Source organism: Syngnathus typhle, linkage group LG2 (genome assembly GCF_033458585.1).
Source record: "Syngnathus typhle isolate RoL2023-S1 ecotype Sweden linkage group LG2, RoL_Styp_1.0, whole genome shotgun sequence".
Taxonomy (NCBI): domain Eukaryota; kingdom Metazoa; phylum Chordata; class Actinopteri; order Syngnathiformes; family Syngnathidae; genus Syngnathus; species Syngnathus typhle.
This window is the reverse complement of record NC_083739.1, coordinates 18,184,360-18,208,113: the sequence shown is the minus strand read 5'-3', so window position 1 is coordinate 18,208,113 and position 23,754 is coordinate 18,184,360. Positions and strand designations below refer to the sequence as shown.

At 41.9% G+C, this 23,754-nt stretch overlaps 2 protein-coding genes and 1 long non-coding RNA gene across 5 annotated transcripts in view; 2 read left to right on the top strand and 1 right to left on the bottom strand.

The window, feature by feature from the left end:
• Positions 1-3,632: 3,632 nt before the first annotated feature.
• On the top strand, positions 3,633-16,799 carry plekhn1 (pleckstrin homology domain containing, family N member 1). 2 transcript variants are annotated; one of them, XM_061272944.1, is made up of 16 exons: positions 3,633-3,830; positions 5,764-5,851; positions 5,923-6,084; positions 7,054-7,134; positions 7,597-7,687; positions 9,253-9,386; positions 9,746-9,898; positions 10,871-10,951; positions 11,046-11,121; positions 11,717-11,862; positions 13,196-13,342; positions 13,838-14,044; positions 14,358-14,513; positions 14,777-15,025; positions 15,234-15,291; positions 16,120-16,799. In XM_061272944.1, exons 1-16 carry the CDS (start codon positions 3,757-3,759, stop codon positions 16,302-16,304), a joined length of 2,088 nt encoding a protein of 695 aa, XP_061128928.1. In that variant the 5' UTR covers positions 3,633-3,756; the 3' UTR covers positions 16,305-16,799. The 2 variants fall into 2 exon arrangements, with proteins under 2 accessions (XP_061128928.1, XP_061128927.1); XM_061272943.1 differs by having other exon boundaries at positions 3,634-3,830; positions 5,761-5,851.
• Positions 14,947-23,364, bottom strand: LOC133150420 (PPARGC1 and ESRR induced regulator, muscle 1). Its single transcript, XM_061272938.1, has 5 exons — positions 23,061-23,364; positions 19,847-22,644; positions 18,950-19,066; positions 18,619-18,726; positions 14,947-15,076 (listed from the first exon to the last, which is right to left on the bottom strand). Exons 2-5 carry the CDS (start codon positions 22,617-22,619, stop codon positions 14,988-14,990), a joined length of 3,087 nt encoding a protein of 1,028 aa, XP_061128922.1. The 5' UTR covers positions 22,620-22,644; positions 23,061-23,364; the 3' UTR covers positions 14,947-14,987.
• Positions 22,542-23,754, top strand: part of LOC133150426 (uncharacterized) — a 33,961-nt gene continuing 32,748 nt past the window's right edge. For both annotated transcript variants that reach the window (XR_009713766.1, XR_009713767.1), the window contains exon 1: positions 22,542-23,290. This is a non-coding gene — a long non-coding RNA (uncharacterized LOC133150426). The remainder of the gene's footprint in view (positions 23,291-23,754) is intronic.

Genomic DNA, 23,754 nt, shown 5'->3' with positions numbered 1-23,754 from the left:
AATGTTTTAGAAATAAAGAGCCAAATGTATAGTCTTAAATTAGTATGAGTGGAAAAAAAGTATATTTGTGTCATAAAAGCATTTCTGGAGGTGATTGAAGTATATTATGTAATACACTTCATTGACCTCCATAGAAGAGGTTACAATTTCTGATTTGAAATTAAAGATGAAATTTTTGTTTACACTAAATTCAGCAAATACCCACCTGCTATTTGTGTTGGCTAAGCAATACTATTTTGGAGGGAAAAATATGATAATTGTCTTTTTAGCTGGTGCTTGACTACGCCCTTTATAGTATAACTCACTCTCTGATATACTTGAATTATCAAAATTTCAACTCATTTATTGGAATATGCGACTTCCTGTCCGAATATTGATGGTTGGCTGAGAGAAATGAGTGCACTTTTAGTTGATTCTCCAATTTGGTGCTTATCACATACAAACAGAATTTAAGGAACGAAGTGCTTGAACTGACTGAGCTATCTTGCCTTCAAAGGAGGACCAGGGTGCAATTAAGATTCCTTTATGCCGGTCCCGTGTGAGAACTTTAGCACGTTGCAGTTTCTACTGGACACCTGATGTTTGGACTCTCCTACCAAGGCTCCGTTTAAGTGGGCCAAGGTGTGACTTTAGCACCGTCTCTCTCACCCGCTGAGTCTAGATAAACAACAGGGAGTGAGTTCTCAGTGGAAGCCACCACACATGGAGGGAGGAAGATTAGGATTGTATTGCTTGGTCTCTATTGGAAAAGATGAATAAAAAGGGTTTGACACATAAAGCAACAAACTCATGCAATATATTACTAAAACACCTTGTTCATGTTGCCGGCCGGCCCTATTGAGCAATATGAAACATGCATGTTTCGTCTTGCCAGTTTCACATTTGTCAACTCATAATCAGTGATGCAATGCAGTGCAAAGTCAGTTAAGATAACTGAAGATCTCTTGGTCAAAAACACTTGGCATGATTTCTGGAAAGTCACTTTAGTGTATCTCCACAGTGTCAGCCAAGCTACTATACCTTTAAAGGAAAACGAATACCATAAAATCATGATTGTGTCTGTATGTTTTTTAACATTATGTGTGAGCAAGACTGTTATTGACTTCTCAGTAGGCGAGCTCAATTCTTGGTTTAAAAATGTAAATTTCGATAGAAATTCCTCATTGCTGGTCAAAACTGAGAAATCTTTCTGAAAATGGAAAAAAAATATCAACATCCCATGTGTAGTATTTCCTGGTATAGCAGGAAGAGTTCCAGACGACAATTATGAATCAAGAATTGTATCGTAGTTTAAATGCACTTTCTCAATTGTAAGTGAGTGAGTGAGTGAGTGAGTGAGTGAGTGAGTGAGTGAGTGAGTGAGTGAGTGAGTGAGTGAGTGAGTGAGTGAGTGAGGGAGGGAGGGAGGGAGGGAGGGAGGGAGGGAGGGAGGGAGGGAGGAAGGAAAGAAAGAAAGAAAGAAAGAAAGAAAGAAAGAAAGAAAGAAAGAAAGAAAGAAAGAAAGAAAGAAAGAAAGAAAGAAAGAAAGAAAGAAAGAAAGAAAGAAAGAAAAGAGAGCCTTCAAAGTTTTGGAATAGAGCATGAAACTCCGCACTGGAATGCCAGAGTCACGATCCGAACCTGCAACCTCTGAAATATGATGCAGATTAGCTAACTACTGTGCCGCCTTTTCTTGGAGTAATATATTTTCAGACCAACTGTGCCGCCTTTTCTTGGAGTAATATATTTTCAGACCAGTTAAGTGGAATTGGATCATTTTGCAAAACAAATCACTCACAACACACTCATTTGCTTAAGAATCACTGATGGACTGTGATGATGTGATATGAGTAAGTTTCTTGCCCTTACTGGAGTCTTTTTTTGGCTGGATGATGAAGCCTACTTGAAACTTTGGATGGAAAACTGAAATGACATAATGCAGAAAACCCCAGGACTATTTTGCAAGATGTCGACTTCCTTGTGCTCCTGAGGAATACTGTTGGAGATGTATGAGTCACCGTACTGTCACATTTCACATCATACTCTTATAATTCATCTCACCAGATATTTGTTATAGTTGCTGAATGTATAAATGAAACTTGTGAGGAAAACAATCCAGATGTTGCCATTGATTTAAAGACCTCTTTGGACCTGTTTCTGGAATAGCTGCTTTTCTAAGACGTTCCTTATTTATTAATGTGTACCTCCATCCATAACAAAGCCTTCTGTGTGCTAATTATCTAATGATGAGTTTAAAGACTCGTGTTAATCTTATCCAACCCAATATTATGTCATATTAGCACACAAACAGCTCAATCAGTCGGCTGTACCTTGTTCGTTGAATCTAATTTTGTTGACCTTGTCACCAGGCGGTTGCGGAGCCCATCAAAGATCCAGGGAACAATAAACTTGTGGTTTATGTCAAAGTGATAACAACTGCTCAGACTGTTGGTGCCTCAGGCGCATCGGTTTTGCAACCAGTTCAACAGGTTAGTTGCCAATGAGCTGCACGTTTGATTTGATGTCTAAGATGGCTGCAAACACCAAAAGAACTAGGTTCACGTAGGGGATGGCTGATGGTATAGTGGTACACTCCCCTGTCTTGTGTGCAGGTACCATGGGTTCGATTCCCGTATATGATGGTGTGTGTGTGATTTAAAAACAAACAAAGTAGTTGGCTCACGTTTCATACCTGTGTGACTGATAAGACTAGACATACCCTGTTTATCAAGTCTTTCTCTGGAAAGGAACATAGGAACATATTGTTAGTCGTATGATGAATCATTTATAACTTTATTTGAAAGTTCCATGAAGAAAATTAAATTGAGAGGAACGCTTATATTCTGTTCCATTGTATTGTACCAAATCATTCCGAACTTGGCCAACTGGGTTCAAGTTTTTACACCAGAATCAACAAGGAGCTATACAAATTCACTTACAATCTGCATTTGACCAGAATCTGAATTAAATGTGGTCTTATTTTGCATTAAATGTTGAGACATTCTATTAAAAGACTCTAAATGTACCATTATAGACTTCATTTGGTATTTATTTCTCAGGTGCGAACTCCTTATATGCAAACTGGGTAGCAGCTCTTTGCATACGCAACTTCCATCATATGCAAATAGAACCTTTAAAATACACAAGAGTCCTGTTTAAAAATCCTTGCCTCACATTGCAGACGACTGCCTGCCCGAGGGTAAAACATGATAGGAGGGTGTCATGTCACATACCTGCTCCAACGACCTGCCTTTTTCTGTCATTGATATTGTGAAAATGAATTGTGTCACATAGGAATTCCTAGAAAACATAATTTAAAAAAAAAAAAGAACAGATTTCTCAAAGTGGGCAGCTGTGTTCATGTCTGGGTATGCCACTGAAGAATCACTCCCATCTTCACACAAACTATCCAGCCCGTTTGCAGTGACCACCAATTTTTTCAATGGAGACCTTCAATGAGCCCCATTTGTCTTCTTGGAGGTGTGAAACGGCACACTTGTGAGACTTGTCTTTGTAGCTGCCAGGATAGATTTAACAGACAGAGGCAAGTCTGAAAAGGTGTGAGGCTGTGAGCCGAGCTGATTATTCACACACATGACCTACCCCAAGCCCCGCCCCTTTAGGCAGACACGCTCACTATACAGTCAGCCTACGCGCAGTTTTTTATTTAGTCTGACTTGAGCACGGCGCGCACTACGCTGCCCTGCCGGACTATTTAGGAACATCACGCACTTTTTCCACCCAGGACACTCACAGGAGCACACAAAGAGTGGCATCATGGGGAGCAGCATTTCATGTGTGCCCCAGGACAACTTCACCTTCTCTGGCAAAAGTTTCATCCGGAGGAACAGGTGAGTACTATCTTCAAGGAATTTGTTTTAGTCTTTAGGTAACCAAGGTACGCTGTGCAAATTCCCTTTATTCTGTTTTTATTTTTGCCCATGATCTTGAATGGAAAGAATTCTTGGCATTTGTCAGGCTTTAAGAATGAGGGCTTGTTCATTTTCAGGATCACATAGTAACACGGGATAGTGCCAGCAGTGGCTTTAGTTCCGAGACGTGTCTGATTGGTGGCCCTCTGGCCCTGTATGTCAACGATCCGGTTACTATTTGCTTCCTCCGCACATCTCTGTGAGTGTGAAGATGATCTGCCAGCTGTCAGAGATTCTAGTGACCCAACAACAAAATCAGGCCATGACCCCCCTTATTATGGTCCCGTTGACATGGGGCCAGTTATTCTTATTAAGGAAAAATCTGTGATCCCAATGGAGCAAAATCAGCTTGTCATCATCTTAACCTTAATCGATGGTTTATCTAGTAGTTCTGCTCAATCCCAATGGATTATATGTCTGGACATGCCCCAGTAGTCAGTGTTGGATCCACACATCTGATTCCTATTTGCACCAATTCTTGGAGCCTGCATTGTGTGATGATTCAGGTTCTGGTTTTCACCATTTTGCACAGAAGCTTTTAATGTGGTTTGTCTTTGTAAACAACTGCGCTGGCGCACACGCACACACAGAGCAGCAGCACACTTTCCAAGATGGATCAATGCCTTAAGTATGCACAGTAAATTCCTGTTCCGTGGTGGTTAAATGCCACAGCAATGGCTAGAGGATGTTAGGTGTGTAAATGCACTGCTTGCTTAGCACAGTATGCACATTCTTTTAATATACCATGCCCACAAATTGCATCTGGGAGTATCATTAGCATACTTTTGTCTTTGTTGAAACAAAGCAAAAAAGCGTAGCGACCAAGCACCATTGGCCTTAAATGATTGACGCTGGTCAGTGACTTCCTGATTAGACAGAACTTGATTCCCACCACGCAGACAAAGGCCCACATTGTTGCGCATAGCTGTATATAGACATATACGCACAGATAAGCAGATCAACTTCAATGTGAGACTGCACCAGGCATGCTTGAGTGCATTATCAGGCAGTGAGGGTGCTTCCTCATGAAGATGTGACACTAATGGTCAGAGGTGAGGGTCATGCAAAACAAAGAGGATCATTGAATGCTGATTTTCTTCTGCATATCAGCAGCCCAGGGGTCAATTGTTCTAATTAGGTAAATGTCTGGCATTGATGGAATGAAGACGGAGGTATAATTAGGATGTGTTGTCTGCGGAGGTGGGTAGAGGAGCCCAAAATTTGCATTCCTGTTGCCTTGTCCAACTCTAGGTACTTTTGGCTGGGAGTCCGCCCGGTAATGTTCTAACTATTAGTTACACGCCATTGTTTCTGCCATATTTCACGTGAAATTTCACGCTGTCGTGACTGGCTGGCTTTGTTTGATATGTGAAATGGAGTCAAACGTCACAAATGGTTATGTTGGTATGATGAGTCATGTGACAGCGCCCTAGTCTGACGAATCAAAACAAATAGACTACGCAAGAGCAATAATCTTTTAAAATAAAAGCTACCGTGAATTGCTCAGTGTAACAGTAAAACTAGAAATTATTCTTAAGAAACACATCAAGTTGAAGTAAAACGCATGTTGCATCCAAATTCCAAAAGTTGCTTTAAAAATGCAGTGGGGTAAATATAGCACGTTACGACCCACCTCTCATTGTCTGCACATGATTTGGAATTTGAAACAATAAAATCAAGTGTAAATGTGATCATTAACGCTTAGAATCTTGACTGTATCTCCCGGGGACAGCAGTGGATGACAGGCAACGCCTGTAAACAGGAAATGCCTCGGCAAAATGCACTTGGGAAACAAAATAATAAACTCTAGAGGAAAAAGAGCTGACAAGAATTCCTCCCTCTTGCGCAGCAGTCGCCTATTTCGCAAGAAGAACCCCCAAGAGGGTCAGGAGAAGTCCAACAGCATCATCAATATCCTCTGCACCGTCACCCCGAGGAAGGTAAAAACTCAATCCACCGTCCCTATCGTGTGCTCATGCAATGTCGGTTTTAATCAGAGCTCTGGTTGCAGGAAATGTCCTCCAAAGACCTGCAGACCATCGAGAACATCAAATGGGATCCCCCCTTCCCCTACGACCCGGCCAGCGGCTGGAAAAAGAGCAGCATCAACGTGAAGAATTATGGGCGGCTGATTCACAGCTCCAAAGTTCGTTTTCGCTTCTTGCACTGCCAGGTGAGTAGAACTGATAATTTGATCATAAATTATCCACTTTAATTAAGTGCTTCAAAAGAAAACTAAAACAGGGCTCGAGCTTCCGATGACGCATCTGTAGCAAACAGGAAAGTGTCAAAAGCAAGGTGCAGGTGCAGCCTCGCAGGAAGTTACTGGCCGAACATTAAAACACAGAAACTCGGTGATGCAACTGACATGGTGGTTTGCCGTGAACAATCCAATCGGTTCCGCAGCTTATGTTTGGACATGCTTTGCCGAGTCATAATTGTGAAACATCTCTGGAAGAAAAAAAAAACCTCAGGGTACAAACTTGCTCTTCTGATCCCACATCCTGATAGAGGACAACTTGTGCAAAGTTTAATTGATCAGCACTGTGACACAATTCTGTGGAGAACAACAACAAAAAAATGAGGTAAAGGATGGAAAACTGGACGCAATAATTAAAAAAACTGAACAAAAAAAACACATAAGGTAATCATGTTTCTTACGCTCTGGCCAATCAATGAAGCATTGAAAGAGACCAGAAGAAACCATCCAAGAATGTTTCTGTAATCACATTGTGAGACTCAAATAATTCCTACTATTTCTCAGAAGCCAAACATTACACAACCTAATTTCCTTGAAGCCATTGATGACACGGCTGACACGACAAGCCAGATTTAAAAATGAGTTTTTCTTCGTCTAGCGCATGACACTGCGATATAATTCTTCTCAGAAAAAACGAAAAAGTTGCAAGGGACTTTTTTTTTTAATCACTATCACTATTTTATCATTATCACTATATTTTTACAGTTTGTCTATCATGGGTTATTATTTTTAGCGTTGCATGACGTGGTTCCTCAATGCAATCTTGATGTCTTCAAAGTCTCATATTGCTCGGCAGGCTCGCCACCTGTAACGTAATCACAAAAAGACCAATGACAGTGACAAGTCCAGCTTGACTTTAAGCTTCTCATGTTGCCTCTGCAGGATATCCACGATTGCTACCTGGATCTCTTCCAGACACACCTTCACTTTGTGTCCAACAACACTCCTGGATTGACATACCAGGTAAGTTTTGTTTTCCCTTCAGCATCATTCATTCCTTCAAATCCATGCTCACATGACTACGTCAGCATTTTTACGAGGTTTCATGTTCACTGGAATCAGAGGTCAAAGTCATGCCGTCACTGCTTTTGACGTACTTATCTTATCAACCGACGGTGTCTTGGTAAACAGAAAGTATGATTATGTTTCCTCGCCTGTCTACTGAAGCATGAGCAGTCATTAATCATCCGAACGCTTCGTCAAAGTGCTCGTCTAGTCGTACATACATGACGGCATTTACAAGGCGGGGTTGGTGAAACTCCGTTTCAGTTTGGAAAAGGAAGCCTTCTTGTCAGAACATGTTAAGGGGTGACTGATTGATCGAAAGTTAAAACACAAAGCAGACAACCATTCATATTTGGTTTTACCAACAAATGGTACAGAAAATGACGGATGAGTCCTCTTTTTTTTCTGTTTTGTGTGCAGGGAACTCTTCCACTGAAGGAGCTCACCATCTGCAACCTGCAACAGAACTGCAACCACAGCCAACCCATTGAATACGCTTTTCAAATAAATGGTGAGCATGCTATGTTTTGTCGTCACATTTTTGTATTATAGCATTGCAGTTATTGTTTTTTTTAATACAATACGAATTGCAAAGTGACTTTTTATATTACTGCGAATGCGGGATTTGCACTCACAAGATTCATGCTGGAATGATTTCCTGTTGTCACATTCCGGTTATTCAAAGGTGCCGTGACCCTCATCACCTCTACTCAACCCCCAGACTAACTAGAGCTGGGTCCCCTTTAACCTTGGTCAGGGGCCTAAAGCTGCCTCACTTGTTAGACAACAGGTGCAGTTCACAGAAGCCAGCTGTCGCACAGAAAAGCTCAGCTATCACTCTTACTTCTGGCACCAATCTACCATACATTCCCCAAACTAATACCACTTGACTCTTTAACTGTGGATCCACAGGAAAACTGTGTGGAAGTTAAATGCTTTTGTTGGGAAACGGTATACATGTTAACTTGTAATGTATTCCAAAGTACAGAGGAAGTCTGATGTATTGAAATTAATTTGTCAGTGTCACTTCCATAATGTCTCACTCTCACTATTATGCAATCCGTCTACTTACTCAGCTGTTACACAGCATACGTCATCTCTAACACAAACAATTCAATTCCATACTGGGTAATCAATTAGACAAATCTTAATGATTTACATCTCTGTGAATGCATCTTCTACCAAACGATAATGAGATCGCAGGTTACAACCTGAATTGAATAAGGGGACAGCAAAGCTAGAAATCGGGGGAATTTAATCCATTGCGGGCATATCAGTGGGTCACTGAAACTAAAAAAAATGCTCTCACATATTTGGCATATTTCTATTCACATTCATATTGCCCTTGGCTTCCCAGAACAAGCTTGGTAGTCATTGTTCCCACTCGCTCTGAAAGTTTATTTACTTCATGTGAGGCATCGACAACAGCACACATGTGGAGGAAGTGTGGCGAAAGTCTGAGTCAAGTGAGAGAGCTGATGTAGCGATGAATGTGAGACATTTCCTTTCCCTACTGCTGAAAACACAAATCAATGTCAACGGCAGTGGCAGCGGGTAAAGAGCATGACGAAGCAAACGGCGCGAAAGAGACAACTTCCAGGAACTGTTAACAGTGTTCCGAAAGATGCTTAAGAGTAATTTATTAGCTTTAGCAATGCGTTTTAGTCCCAAAGCCCGCTTTAACCCACGCTCCATCCAAACTTGCACAATCTAATGAGTCAAATCAAGAAGATAATAATGCTCAGTTTTGACACAGTGAGATATGTAATCGTTTTCAAAAGGATTCATCTCCAGCAGAATTAAATAAAACATCTTTGCTGTTTATCTCTGGTATGTGCTCAACTGATAGAGGGAAAGTTTTTCTCATTCCTTCCGGGCTCTCAGTGTGTGGGAGGACAAGATCGCTATGATTTGAAATTCTTGTGGGGATCTTCAGCAAAACTGTGTGACGTGTGGGCTTGCACATATGTTAACACTTATTGCATTGTAGACACAACACGTGGAGAAAAATGGGAGCCTCTTGAGTGCAAAGCTATCTGGGCAATGACAACCCCCACCTCCATTTGTTCCTCACAGGTGTCAGCCTGAACCCCATCATTGTCTATTGTGCCAACCAAGAAGAAATGGACCGATGGTTTGGCCTTCTTAAAGAAAACATTGAAGCCAATGGTGGCAATGCTATCGCACCGGAAAACTACACCAGAGTCAAAGTAAGTTCTCACAAACAGCCTGTCACATTTGCCCCTGATGGGAATTGTAATGCTATTTTAGAATGGTGTGTGTGTGTAATTTAAAGTTCTCAAGTTTTAGATAGAAAAAAATGTTTTTTTTTAATTGTGCTGGTGGGGAAGAAAATCTTTCTCCAAGCACTAAAGAAACAGGATGTGTGTGTGTAGTGACTCAAGTAGGTCATTTCAGGCTCTCCCTCAGGGCTGAATCGCAGGGAACGGCCTTGACCGCATCATAGTAGTCATCTAAGTCCTAACCACTCACAAGTGTGTCACACTTTATTGGTGCTTGAGTTTTCTTTGTTGTTTAACTTCCCCGATGTATTTTGTGTCTTTGGTAGCAAAACCATGAGGAGAAGACGCCGGCAGGCAGAGAGGAGCTAAGAAACTCTATCAACAAGGAGCCCATCTATGAGTGGGAGGGCTCGCAGCGGGACAGCCTGGGCCCCATAACTTACGTCACCAAAGTCCGTTTGCAGCACCTGCCCTGTCAGGTACAAACAGAGCATACACAATCTTTCTTTTCCAACCTCCTGGGAAAATACAAAGGTGTTGCGTCACATGTGTTTCGGATCATAGAATTTTTGACAGGACTTGAATAATTTAGGAGATGAGTCACTGTTCAAATTGTGTAACGTGTTTTACTTTCGCCACACAATATCACGGCAGTCAGATCTATGTAATAAGTCACAATCCCATCAGCGCTTTCATTGGCCCAATGCGGCGGTAGGAAGAAGTAGCTGGTCGAGTACTTTTATTTTATTACCACTGCACGACTCCCCATCTCCAAGTTTGCACATAAAAATAAAATACCGCAATCATTTTGATGACTCAGCCCTCTAAAGGTCCCCAGGCCCAAGTTTAAGAATCACTGCTCTACGTTGGAGTTTGGTGGTAGGTAGCAAGTTGTACAGTATCAGGTGGGGGCGGGGCAAAAAAAAAACAGTAGTCAAGCCACAACGTGCCAGGATTGTTGCGAATCATTCACTGTGGGAACTCGCGAGATTTAAGGTGTGGGAAGCAACTATACTCACCTCTCAGCTGGAATGTCAGCTGTCTCTGTGGACACACCCTATGCGAGGTTGAGGAAACATAACCTACGCTTTCAGGACCTTTAAATGCCTCAAATTTACCACGAGGCCTCACTGCACATCATTAAAGTGTCTAAAACGTTTTCAAAAGGGTTGGATTAGATCTCAAGATGACCTCTGTGCTTTTTCTCATTCCGTCTTATCTGTTTGCAAAATGTTATCAGGTTTCATTGGCTTTAAAGCAAAATAATTTAATGCCGTTATGCCCTGTGCAACTTCAAAGCTGTGGAAAAATAGACTTGTTTATACACTGTAGGTCAAGAACATTCAGTCCACGGAACATTTGACTACTATGTTTAGTCTGCTGTTAAAGATATAATGAGATGAATCAAATTCTGCAACTTGATGGAAACATAGTGCTATTCTTGTTGACAGCAACAAAGTGACCGACTACTGGTTATGTACACGTCAACACTGATCATCTTATCGGAAGAGGAGCACGGCCTTTTCTACAAGGTATTCACAAGAATAATAATAATAACTATCCATCCATCTCCTGAGTTGTGTGCATGCCTTGTTTAATCAAACGTTTCATGGTTATCTTTGTCAGGGGAAGCTTCCACTCAACATGATCACTGTGACCACACCCTGCCAAGACGTGAAGCCCAACACCTTTATGATTGAAGGTAGATAAACACACAGTCGGGTCAGTACGATGCACAAGTGTGGAACTGTGGCAACAATATCATCTCAATACACTGATTGATCAGTAATCTGAGGAAAGAGCATGTTTGGGATATTGTGATAGCTGAAGAGCATGTGCATGAATTAGTTTGGTTTAGAAAAACATTTGGTTTCTTAAAAGATCTGCTGAATTTTCTCTCTATTCTCTGTCAAAACAAAATGAAAGTAGGGGAGTAGCCTAATGTTAAAAACACGACCTAACAAAACAGGCTTTTATCTGTTTCGTGTGCGGTGTTGACAGCACATAGAGGAGAATACCCAGATTCACAACTTATTAAAAAGTTGAACTCCTCTTTAACTGCAAAACTGCATATACATATTGAGATTGTGTCCCACTCAAGTGTTATGCATATTTTACCCCAAGTGGACTTTGGCAGGAATGCGCTAACGTCACAAAGTGCAACCCTCCATGAATGAATTGGTTTGATCCGCAATGAATGACAATCTGAGCGTGGCGCATTCCGCTGAACGACTGAATCGAATGACACGCTTTGTCCCCCCCCCAACCCCACCCTTTCTCTTTTTTTCTGTTGCTAGGGAAGCTCATCAACCCCATAGTGGTGACTTGTCTGGATAGAAGAGAGTTCTGCGACTGGATCCAACATTTTAAAGTCGCTGACGTGCCCGTTCTCAGCCCACCGCCCCCGGTCTATGACATCATCTACACACCAACACACACTGAGGTGAGACATGACATTTCTTTTTACTTTTTTACAGGCCCAAACAATCACGTTATTCACAGCTGCTGATGAGCAAAGCAGTAGATCTATATACACCTGTTTTGCGAGTTTCCAGGTTGACTAAATCAATGATACCAGCAATTACCCGACTTCTAAAAGACGTAAATCTTTTTTCTTCCTTCCATTTGACATTCATCAATTGTGTGTACAGTGCTGATTTTTATTTGACATTTTTAGGTATGTTTATGGGTCATATTTTCTTATGAAATCTTGTCACTTAGTTCCAAATGCTCAGTTGAAACTGGTTAATATAAAGACTGCAAGCCATTATGCTCCATTGGAAGGATTATAAATGAAATTGCTCTCTATTAAATATGAAATCGGCGGCTCGGTGGAGCACTGGGTAGCACGTCCGCCTCACAGTTAGGAGGGTGCGGGTTCGATTCCACCTCCGGCCCTCCCTGTGTGGAGTTTGCATGTTCTCCCCGGGCCCACGTGGGTTTTCTCCGGGCACTCCGGTTTCCTCCCACATCCCAAAAACATGCTTGGTAGGCCGATTGAAGACTCCAAATTGTCCCTAGGTATGAGTGCGAGTGCAAATGGTTGTTTGTCTCTGTGTACCCTGCGATTGGCTGGCAACCGGTTCAGGGTGACCCCCGCCTACTGCCCGATGATGGCTGGGATAGGCTCCAGCACGCCCGCGACCCCCGTGGGGACTAAAGTTCAGAAAATGGATGGATGGATAAATATGAAATCCATACCGGGAAAAATAAAACTGTGAGCAACACTATAGTCTTGTGGTCAACCTCACTGATCTGAGGGTTGAGTTTTGATTCTTGGCTCCGGCCTTCCTTGTACGTATGTTCTTCCTGTGCTTGCGTGGGTTTTCTCTGGGTACTTTGGCTTCCTCCCGCATCCTAAAATTGTACGGTGAAGACTCTTAAATTTCCATTGGTGTAAATGTGTCAACTGGGATAGGCTCCAGCTCACATGTGAACCTAATATGGATGAGCATTCCAGAAAATGAATGAATGGAGGAAAATGACTGCATGATTATTCTGTTTATTTTTACTGAGTTAGGACAGGACCTGTACTTGTTTTCAGAGAAATCTTACTTTGTGATGCGTCTTTTGAATGTGCACTTGAGACACTCGGGAGGTTGAAAGCTCCTTGAATAGTGACTTAATGTATTTTTTACCATTATGTCAATTGTGTGGAAACAATTGTCCCATCTTGAGGAGATTGAGGCAAAGTCCAGTGCACTACTTAGCTGCAACTAGTATGAATTGCTATTCAATGTTTGTTGCTAATGTGTGGAAACTTGTGTCCCATGTAGTCACCACAGTTTGACAGGTGGAGTGGAAACAGTCAAGGCTACCCCGAGTCTCTCAAGTTCAGTCAGAGCGGACGTGGATCCCAGAGCCGTCAGTTCCCCACTCATGATGAAAACCCACTCTCACCAGGATACTCGGAACCTCTCTGTGTAAGTTGCCACCATTGAATGAATTTTAGGACATAAATTGTCAACAATAAGAAAAACTCTCTCGGTTGTTTTACTGGAGCCAAGCAGCACCTTTTTTCCCGCTCATCGTTAATGATTAAGCAAGGTCAAGAGTCCTGTTTCTGTTATAGTCTCAGGTGGTACGCTTCAAGGCCGATGAGGAAAGAAAACACCATTACGATGGAATTTTTTCCTAAACAAGATCCCATTTATGCAGGAACTGATTATTCAGCAGTAGTAGAAGCTTTATTTTTAATCTCTCCCTCACGCACGCACACTGACGAAATAATGAAGCACATCAGAACGTTTTGTGACATTCCTCCAAGAGAAAGGCAGTGCAGAGAAAACTTCCAATTAGCTTTTGCTGGACAAGGCCCATAAGACTTGTTTCTCAGCCGCTGACACACACACGCATCTAATTAAAATGACAGTCGGTGTCATTACACTGCTGACAACCACCTGGCTTATTGCCTACAGTACAGCCGACCCTCCTCAACCGAAACCACCCGCCTGGGAAGCAGGACCAGCAGCTTCTCTTCCCACACCAAGCTTGAGCGTGACTCACGAGCTTTGCCGCTGCACAGCTCCTACTTCCAGCCTGTGGAGAGCTCCGGAGGCCTGCCTCGGCTGTACAGCACGCCGTACCCTGGTCCACATCGCCTCGAGAAAGGCCTGCTTGTCAAGGTAATAAGTCAGCCCGGCCTCTAAACTTGATAAGTGCTCACAGTGTTTCCCCCTTGAGGCTATCGACTTATCTTACATGTCACTGTACAAACGACATGTGCATGAAGTCGAGCTCGGTCGTAGTGGGAAGCAAAGCTTAGACGTGACAACAGATGAATGAGTAGAAATCGGTTAACCTTCAGCCCTATGAACCTCAATGAGCAAAACAACAGTTACATGATACTTTGGATCTTAGAGAGTGTGTCAAAATGTATGAAAATAAAAACAAACACGTTCCTGCGTTAAACATATTACCTGGGTCTTTTCTGATCAGTCAAACAGCTGGAACACAACTCGGACGTCTTTGGGCTACTCCTTGAATGTCCCGCAGCGACACTCAGACATGTGCGCTCCTCGCCAGCCCCTGTCCCCACTCTACGATGTGCCGTGTAGCCCCGAAATCTTTACCTTGGATGAAGCAAGGCCAGTGGTAAGTGGGTCATTGATCATTCAATTTACAGCAACACAACTTCATCAATGTAAACAAGACGTGAAGTGTGCATGTCTGGAAACGATTAGCAACGGGCAAGTGAATCGGTCAGTCTTTTATAACCAAAGTCATTGTTCATTAAATTAATTTTAGGCAACTTGAATTGAATTTTGTTGACTGCTGCACAATTTTTTTAAAGCATGGAAAACTTTTATTGATATGACCAATCATGCTCATAGAATCCAAATCATCTCCGTCAACAGGAGAGCTGGCAGGAGCCCACTCATCTGTACCACCAGCAGCAGCAAAGCTCTTGGGTTCCACCCTCTTCCTTCAAGCTCCGCACCCCACCGATGGGCAGGCACAGCCAGAAGAGAAGCCTGGTGCTGACCAACTCGCAAGGGCATACTCCAGGCCTAGCGATTGAGAGCCCCCGGAGACAAGTGGAGCAGAGAGTCGAGGCCGTGTCGAGGCTCAAGCTTCTGACTGCACCGTCAAAAGGACAAGAGCAGGTGAGAAAGAAAGCGCCGCTCGTCTCCCAGGGCGCTCTGGTTTCTGGAATGCTGTGGGACAACATGCAAGGGAGGCTCGCTTAATGATAAATGTGTGCATATATTTCTTGTGGATGTCTTATATTATTGTTTGCCGCAGATGAAAGAGAATATTTGTTGTTGCTGACAGTGGGAAGTGACATTCTTGTGTTTTCTCATCTGTTGACAGGCACATCTCCGCTCCAACTGTGGGATCAACACGGCTCAGATGTATCGTTACTCACCAGGTAAGGACTGACGGAATGCGATCATGAGTGTGACAAAACATTCTTTTGTTTAAAGCTACAATATGTCATGGACAAGAGTAATCAAATTGTCATTTTGCTTCTAACTTTGTGGGAACATTTTGGGGATTTCCCTTTTCTCAGTGCATAAAACAAGGTCCACAAAGCTGTGTTTAGATGGGTTTTGGGTTTAAGAAAATAAGAGCCTGACCTTAAGCCTGTGGCACAGTTTGGGTTTGCCAGCACTTGGGGCAAGTTATATAAAAAAAAAGGGAGACACAAGCAACATTCTGCGCATTAAAACAGCATGGCTTCATAGTTAAGGAGTGTCTAGTAGAGCGTCCTATTTCTCCCTACAAAGCTTCAACAATTTGTGTCCTCACTTCCCAAACGTTTTTTCAGTGTTGTTAAAAGGAAAGGTGATGTAACTTGTAAAACGTTACTTGTCCCTGTCCCAGCTTTGTGTTGGAATGTGTTGAACATGAGGGCATCAAATTCAAAATGAGTGAATATTTGCAAAATGTTTTCTCTTTGAAAATAATTTACAAATAATTAAATAATCAGTTTTTATTCACATTTCACGCAACATCCCAACTTCATTGAAATTGGAGTTTGTAGTGAGACAAGACAGGAACTTATGTTTGACTGCTTTTGTCCTTGGTTGATATATTGCAAGTGGCTGCAAGTTTTTGTGATGCTCTGCTTTGTGATTTTTTTTTTTGTTGATGTTTGTCAAGTATGAAAACAGTTGACAATGTTTACCAGATATGAGTGACTTGTGCCTCATGTTTGAATAATTTCTTAAAATCTTATCCTTTCTCACTCTGACAGATCTTCATTCATACCTTAGACCCACAGAACCAGATGACCAGGAAATAGACTACGACAACATTTGGGAGGGTGATTGCCACACTGGAGTGAATCAGCTAACGTCTGGAATTCCGACACACTGGAGTGGATTAAACAGCGGGGCCAGGGGCCTTGGTGCCATGGCAACGGACCAGAGATGGTCATAAAGCAAAACAATTGGCCGGCACTTGTCTGGACGTGTGCAAACAACGGATCTCTATCAGAGGGATCATAAAAGCCAACAAGCGCAAGGCTGTGTTGTCCAGTAAGCGTACAGGAGAGTAAGAAGTATTAGTGGTGGCAGGCATGTGAAGGGGGGGGGGGGTATCTAAAAACACTAAGGCATACAAAAGTCCAAATAAGTTTGAAAACTAGTTTGACAATGATGTAAAATGATTGTACTTTTTGCTTGGGCTGTGTTTGGTTCAGAAGAGCAGTTTTTTTTTTTTTTTCATTAAAACAAACAAGAAAATCATTCCACAGGCCCTTCCTAATGAATCTATTGTATTATTTTTGTAAATACTGTACATTTTTTGTATTGTAAATAGAGGTTTATTTTGTATGTAAGTGTAATATTATTACTGCATCATTCATTCTGAAACATGTGTGGTGTCTATTATTTTTGTTTATTTATATTTTCAAAAAATAAACTGATAAAATGAGTTATTGGTAAATTGTGTCTTCTAATTCTATTATACCTGCATGGATATTTGGATTTTTCTTTTTAATGGACATCTCCACAATCTAGTGATATCCAATGCAAGCAGAAGCACTATATATATTTAAAAAAAAGTCTGCCTCTCAAAGTCACTTTGAAGGTCTTATTTGTGTCCTGTTATCTTTTAAGTTATCATGGAATATTTCTCTTTGAAAAACGAATCGTCCTGAGCGCTTGCTGACCTATGGTGGACAAAACAAGTCCCTGGCCATTTACACAGTTTGACAGCTGAAACTACTATTTGCATTGTAAACGTTTTTTTTTTATATAAATTGTAAATTTTACAATAAAATTCACTGAATTACTGAACTATGGATATGACATGGGTGGATAGTGCACATTCCACACTAACAACTTTTTCGGCCTTTCTGCACTGTTTCCTTTATTTATTTATTTATTTATTTATTTATTTATTTATTTATTTATTTATTTATTTATTTATTTATTTATTTATTTAGAGGGGGTCAACAACAAGAACAACTAAAATACAATAGCTTCATATCAAAAATCAAATAAGACATTTTGTTTTTCTACATTTTCACCTGCAGGATTAAATCATGAAAGGACAGCAGGATAAGATGCTTTTTCAATATTTTTCTGTCAACGTATGCATTTTCCTGCATGTCTCGTGATCATATGCTGCCCTCTAGCGCTTGAATAGTATACAACATTCACTACAACATTTGAGCAAAATATATAGGCGTTTTCCCAGGCATGTTTAGTGACCAATTAAAACAAGTCATTCCAAAAAGACGCACGCCCGTCCCAAAAACTGGATTTGGTCCTTTTTGTTTGTGCATTAAAATATTCAAATCAGTAGTCAACAAAAGTAGTTTGCAATTCTGCATTTACTTTTTGTGCAAAGTGGCATTTATTTATCGAATTAACTCACCACACGCGATGCCACACCCCAAATGCAGCAAGGCAAACCACTTCACAGCAACTACCTAAGTTGCCTGCCAACTTTCTTGGCTTCCCAATTTAACGGATGTTTTACCATGATTTCAAACACCTCAGTGGTCGCCATCTCAGAGTTAGTTGCATTATGCTTGGGTGACTAAAGAAATTTGATTGACAGCCATCCTCAAATAAAATAATGATGACTTGCTGTGCAATGCTTGCCTGGAACAGTTCAAGTGGGAGGAAGAAAGATGATTTTGTTCACCTGCTCCTGTTTTTAACCAGGGCCAGAAGACATACAATATACAAAGGAAAAGACTTTCTGGCCCAAATGGAGATTTGCAGCATACAGGGACTTGTTGGCACTTGGACATGCACAATGGAGTATGTCATCATCAGCGGAATTCCTCAAAATACACAGGTACATCTTTTTCTGCTCCAAGATAATCATGTATACTTGTATGAGCTGTAGAATATTGGCATGCCTTTGTTAGCTGCTTAACAAAAATACAAACATCTGTTACTATGAAGTTTGATTTCTCTCAATGGTGCTAGCAATTTTAGTCAGCTAAGTTATTTAGGTGCTCTTGGTGACAGCAATTGTTGCTGATTGAACTAGCAAATTTAGAACTAGCCAGCTTATCAGGAACAGTGTTGCTCCCTCATATTCTTTTGTCCTCTCAATCTTCAGGAGAAGCGATTTATTTTTTTGCTGCATGGATTGCCTTCTATCAACTTTTGCATTATTTTCTTGTGTCAGCATGATATAGTAAAAGCAAACTTCAGAGCATAGTGTCAGTCTGTCACTTCTACTTGCTTATTTTTCTCCCAAAAGGAAAAGACTTAGTAAAGTGATCAAGGACCCCCGCGTGTGGTAAGATGCTCTATCTTCTGAGCGTCTTCCACCTCCACCTTAATGTTCTTCCGCAGGTATCGAATGGCTGACAAAGCGCTTACATTAGCCAGCAGAACTGTTGGAAAGGACAATGACAAACCAGTCAGCACGCGACTGATATAAAACTGTACTTCAAAATTAATCACACATTCTTGAGCCGTGTTCAGTTTCAAATAATATAAATTTAAGTAAACAAAAAAAAAATCAAGGTTAACACTAAATAAAAAAATCCAAACGCAGATTGCGAATATTATGTTTTTCCCATGCTTAACACCGAGTTTATGTTTTAACATACATACCAGCCTTCCACGTGTCTCCAACTTGCGGATTTGCTGTTTTCAGCACCCAGGAAGCGAACGCAATACAGACCAGACACATATCTGATTGTCTGAGAGGCAGCAGGGCTACATCTGACCCTGTAAACAAAGTAAAAAAGTTTTCCACAGTGGAAGCTGGACATGGCCACCATCAGTGGCAAATGTACAACTACAGCTGAGAATTAGAGCATTCTAATATGTTGGCACTTCCTGTCATGTCACACAATGACCCAGTTAAAATGACACATCTCCAACATGTTCTGCAAAAATAACTGCAATACAATCCTCCCTGGCCATGGTGGGATAAAACAGTCGGTCTCCCTATTCACCTGCCTAAACTAAATAACCAATAGAGAAAGCCTTTCCGCTGACACGGGACACACTTTAAGTCAAGTTAGCTAAGCATAAGTTTTATCTAATTGTTTTCTGCTGCAAATCATCCCAATATTTTAATTTTTAATTTTTCAAATCTGGATGTGTTCACTATGAATGTCAGCTCCCATTCAGCATGGTGGGACGTTTTTAACCTCAGTCAGTTTCTGTAAGGCTTTGTTGTGAGCTAGATTATATATAGGAGTTGTACCGTGGACTTGTTGCCACTGGGCGCATAGAGAAAAACAACCATTCACATGGGACACCTACTGACCGTTTAGTCTTTGATTATGATAGCATGCATGTTTTTGTAATTTGGCAAAAGGAAGCTGAAGAGCGATCCCAAGCAAGCATAGTAAAAAAAAAAAAGCAAAGTCCACACAACAGTGAGTAGAAGCACTTCAAGCCGAGTTAGGTACCAATTGCATTAGAAAAGAGGCAAGAGGAAAATATTGAATATCTAAATCCTCTTATTGCAAAATCCAAAGGAGCTTTTTATGAATTTACTTGGATTTGGAACAGCTCTTCCTATGTCTTCATGTTGTAGTTGTGGTGGCAACATCCGTGTGGTGATCATGTTTTCTCTTTGTTGGATGAGGAAATCAGGAAAGTCAACGTGCCCTAAATCATGAGAACGATGCGCCCTTTGCGTATTCTGTCCCACGTCTACAATTGATGATGGGAGTGACCTCTTGCTTTGTACCGCACCTCCAGTGAGATGAAAATTCCTGAAGGAGAATGTCGCTGTCCTAAAGAAATTCTCTCGCATGTCACTGTCACAAAAGAAATTCTCATAATTGTCCGTCAAGTTTTGAGTGGTGTTTAGTTTTTGGCTAAACCTGCTTACCACCCTCACTGGACCGCAACTTTCATCCTCCTCCTCCTCCTCGCCTGTGGAATCGTCGGAAGAAGATGCAAAGAAATACTCATAGGCGTCTGGCAAGTGTAAATTTGTCTGTGCGGAGGTTAGCTCTAGCGCCTTTGTGCGCTCGTCTTCTGTAACAAAAGGGTAGAAGAAGTTTTCTATACCAAACTCGGCAAAGAAATGATCGTAAGTTTCTGGGAGTGAATTTCCATCCATGTTGACGTCATTTTTCACTGATCGGCTGTGGATTTGTTGTTTTCCACCAAGCAGAAATTGAAATATATCAGAAAGAGAGAAACTATAGCTGCGCGTCGAAGCTAGATTGTGTTCGTCTACTTCTTTCACCTCAACTTCTTTTAACGTTTGTAAAGTTCGTCCTTTCTTTGCTTGGCTGTGCGGTTCCAGAGAATCTAAAGCTCGCAGATTGTGCACGCTTGCGTTTTTCGATATCTTTCGGAGGTTCTTTGGTGGGCTTCCTTGTCTGGGTGAGCCAATGAACGAAGTCTCCTCCGCTTTGTCGGTATACACGTCAACAGGTTCGTTCTCCCACAGCAGCTTTGAAAAAGTGGAATCAAGATGGCCACAAGTGTTCTCACCAGCTGCCAGTGCCTTGGACTTAACACATTGGGAGGAAAGACCGGAATTGCTCTTGTCTGTCTCCTTATTCGTCTTCCTTAGACCCATGATGTCATTAATTGTCAGCTTTTCCATTTCGCTCCAAAAAGAAGACATGACAAAAATCGGATGTTTGGAATTTGGCGTATCTTCACGCGCACACGACGTTGAGAGCACAGCCTCATCTCCGGCCTTTAAATCTCTTCTCATTTGTCCTGTGCCGTGAGCTCTTTCTTCATGTGTGACCATGACTGAGGTACATCTATCAACTGGATCGGGATCTTGACAGGGACGTGAACATGGGCCAGCAATATTTGTATTGGATGGTGACTGTACAGGCCTTTTGTTTTCATACTCTGGAGTTATTTCTTTATGTGTAAAATGATCGGCAAAAGAGCTAATCTCACAGTCTTTATTATCGCATTGATTCCTTTCTACGTGATGTTCTGTTTCCTTGAGAGCTAAACCGGAAGGTCTTTCTGATGAAATCCTTTTATGATCTGATAATTCCATGGAGTCAGATGTTAATTCAGCACAGGTGACTTTGGTTACCATCTCATCTACTGGAGAGCGAGTGATTTCACCCTTCTGGAGTCCTGCATTGGGAAAGGTTGACTTCTGTGTTTGAGCTACGGACAAAACGTCATGGCTATTTTGGTCCTGATGGTGAGTTTCCATCTCCAGCTGTTGCTGGTGCTCAGTCTGTCTTTGACACCATGCGTGCTCGTCTGTGCCAGAATGTAAAGCCTCCGCGGCCAGGACGGACTTAGCAGCAGATAGGGTGTCACCTTGGCCACCATCCACATCATCCCCATCATTATCCAAGTGTGCTCCCCTAGTAGGTGCTTGGATTTTTGATCTTCTGTCTTCTAGATTGAATTGGTCTTCACAACTTGGATGAATGAAGATCACTAGATTACTTCCATATTGACAGGTACCTCCACACGGGAACACGGTTGTGGCTAACTCATCCGTTTTTTGCAACTCATTTGAGGATGATACCTTGATGTCACGATAGGATGGAGAAAAACTCTGTTTGTCATCTGTCCTTCGCTCAAGTCTACTCTGGAATGAAGGCATGCTGTGCGATCTCTTCTTCCTTCTCTTCCTTTTCATGGTGGCCGGTGATGATGATGGGCTAAGGACTTCTTTTGTGCTGACTGTGGTTATTTGTGACACATGAAGGCTGAAGGACGCCTCAGGTTTATGAAGAGACTCAGTACGAGTTGACCTGGCAGTCATGAGCTCTGAGCTGCAGGATGGAGGTTCTTGTAAAGTATAAGAAACAAGCTGGGCTTTTTTTAGAGTGTTCATTTTGTCAAGGTCGTTCTTTTTAACACCTATTGTTTCATCCCTGGCGGGCAGCTCGGAGCTGGCTTCCATCCCATTACTGCAAAGTCCATCCTCCTGCTGCTTTGACGCTTTGTTTTTGCCAGCGATTGGCCGCTTTGTCACCCCTTCAAAGAACATATTGACGGACTGCAGGTGGATATCTTCCTCACTTCCCGACAGGATGCTTTCCATTCCACTGGTGACCGTTTCACCAAGTTGGGTCTTCACGTTCAAGCCCTTGCAGTCATGTATGTTGTCCAAAGAGCATTCGGCCTCTGAGTAGCATCCGGTCAGATGGGGTTCTGGGGCACGTTCTAGCGGTGCTGACTTTGTGTGATCGCCATCACTCAGCCCAGAGTCTTCCGCTGTCGCCAGCGATGGAGGATGCAAGTCGCACTCCTCGCACATCTCAAAAAAGCATTGCCAGTCGCGGTCGCAGATTTCCACGCTGAACTCCAAGTCCTCCATTTAAACTTGGGGCACTCAGTGCAACCTGAAAATTGAGATTTAAGGTGTAACAATTTAACAGCACTATAAAAAACATTAACGGCAATAGAATGACAGTCAGCACATTGGCATTTTAAACAAGATTTCGAAGAATTGTGAAAGTATATTAATAGGGAATCTTGGTGGCAATTAAAAGACAATCCACCCATCCGTTTTCTCTACCGCTGGTCTGCCTGAGAGAATGGTCGATTTAAATTTCTTATCTTGCAACAACTACATCACATCATGCAATGCGACATGGAGAACAATGATTGCATCCACCAAAATGAAGAGCGCCAATGAAAATAAGTGTTGCAGCCAGTGTAGGTCAAGTCTCCCTTAGAAAAGAGATCTTTGCTTTCATTGGGTCGAACCTGGTTAATTAAAAGCATAATAAATAAAGTATATGTGCCTGCTTCCTACCTGACTTGCTAGGATCCTTGGGAGGTTCTGAAGGTCCGCAGGTCTGCAGTTTGTACGGCACCATGTTGCACTTCTTGAGGTGGGCGTCCTTTTTTTTTGCACCCGTCACAACAAGCCTCATGATTTGATAAATATAGAGCCATGCTTCTGATCATGTTATGCGCGACATGCCTGCATCTCCAACAGAGCCGTAGCATCTATTTAAAGTAACATTTCACAACTTTAAACTGGTAAGCTGCTTAACTTTGTTGTCCAGAATTTGAATTGATCCCACAACATTTATAGTCACCATTGTTACAGATCTTAGCAACGACCTGAAGGAAAATAATTACTATCATGCATTCTTGCGTTTGACCAGCGTCATGTCGCTCATTGGCTGTGAGTCATGGGGGATTTGTGACAGTCAGCTGACATCTCACGGGTGTGATGCAATGGAGAGGCGCTGGATTCTAATCCACTCGCGTGTTTGAAATGGGAGTCAAGGCTGAGGGGTGGGGATGCATGTGGAGGGGTTGACAGTAGGTGCAACAAGTACGTCTCATTTGCGTCGTTGGCACTCAGGTATACACACATTGAAATATTTGACTGAAAAATTATACTTTTTGAATTTTGCAGCCACTATGTAATGATCCGTGTCGGAAGAATCCGTGAATCTTAATCATTACAAATTATTTGATCAGCGATGGGGCATAAA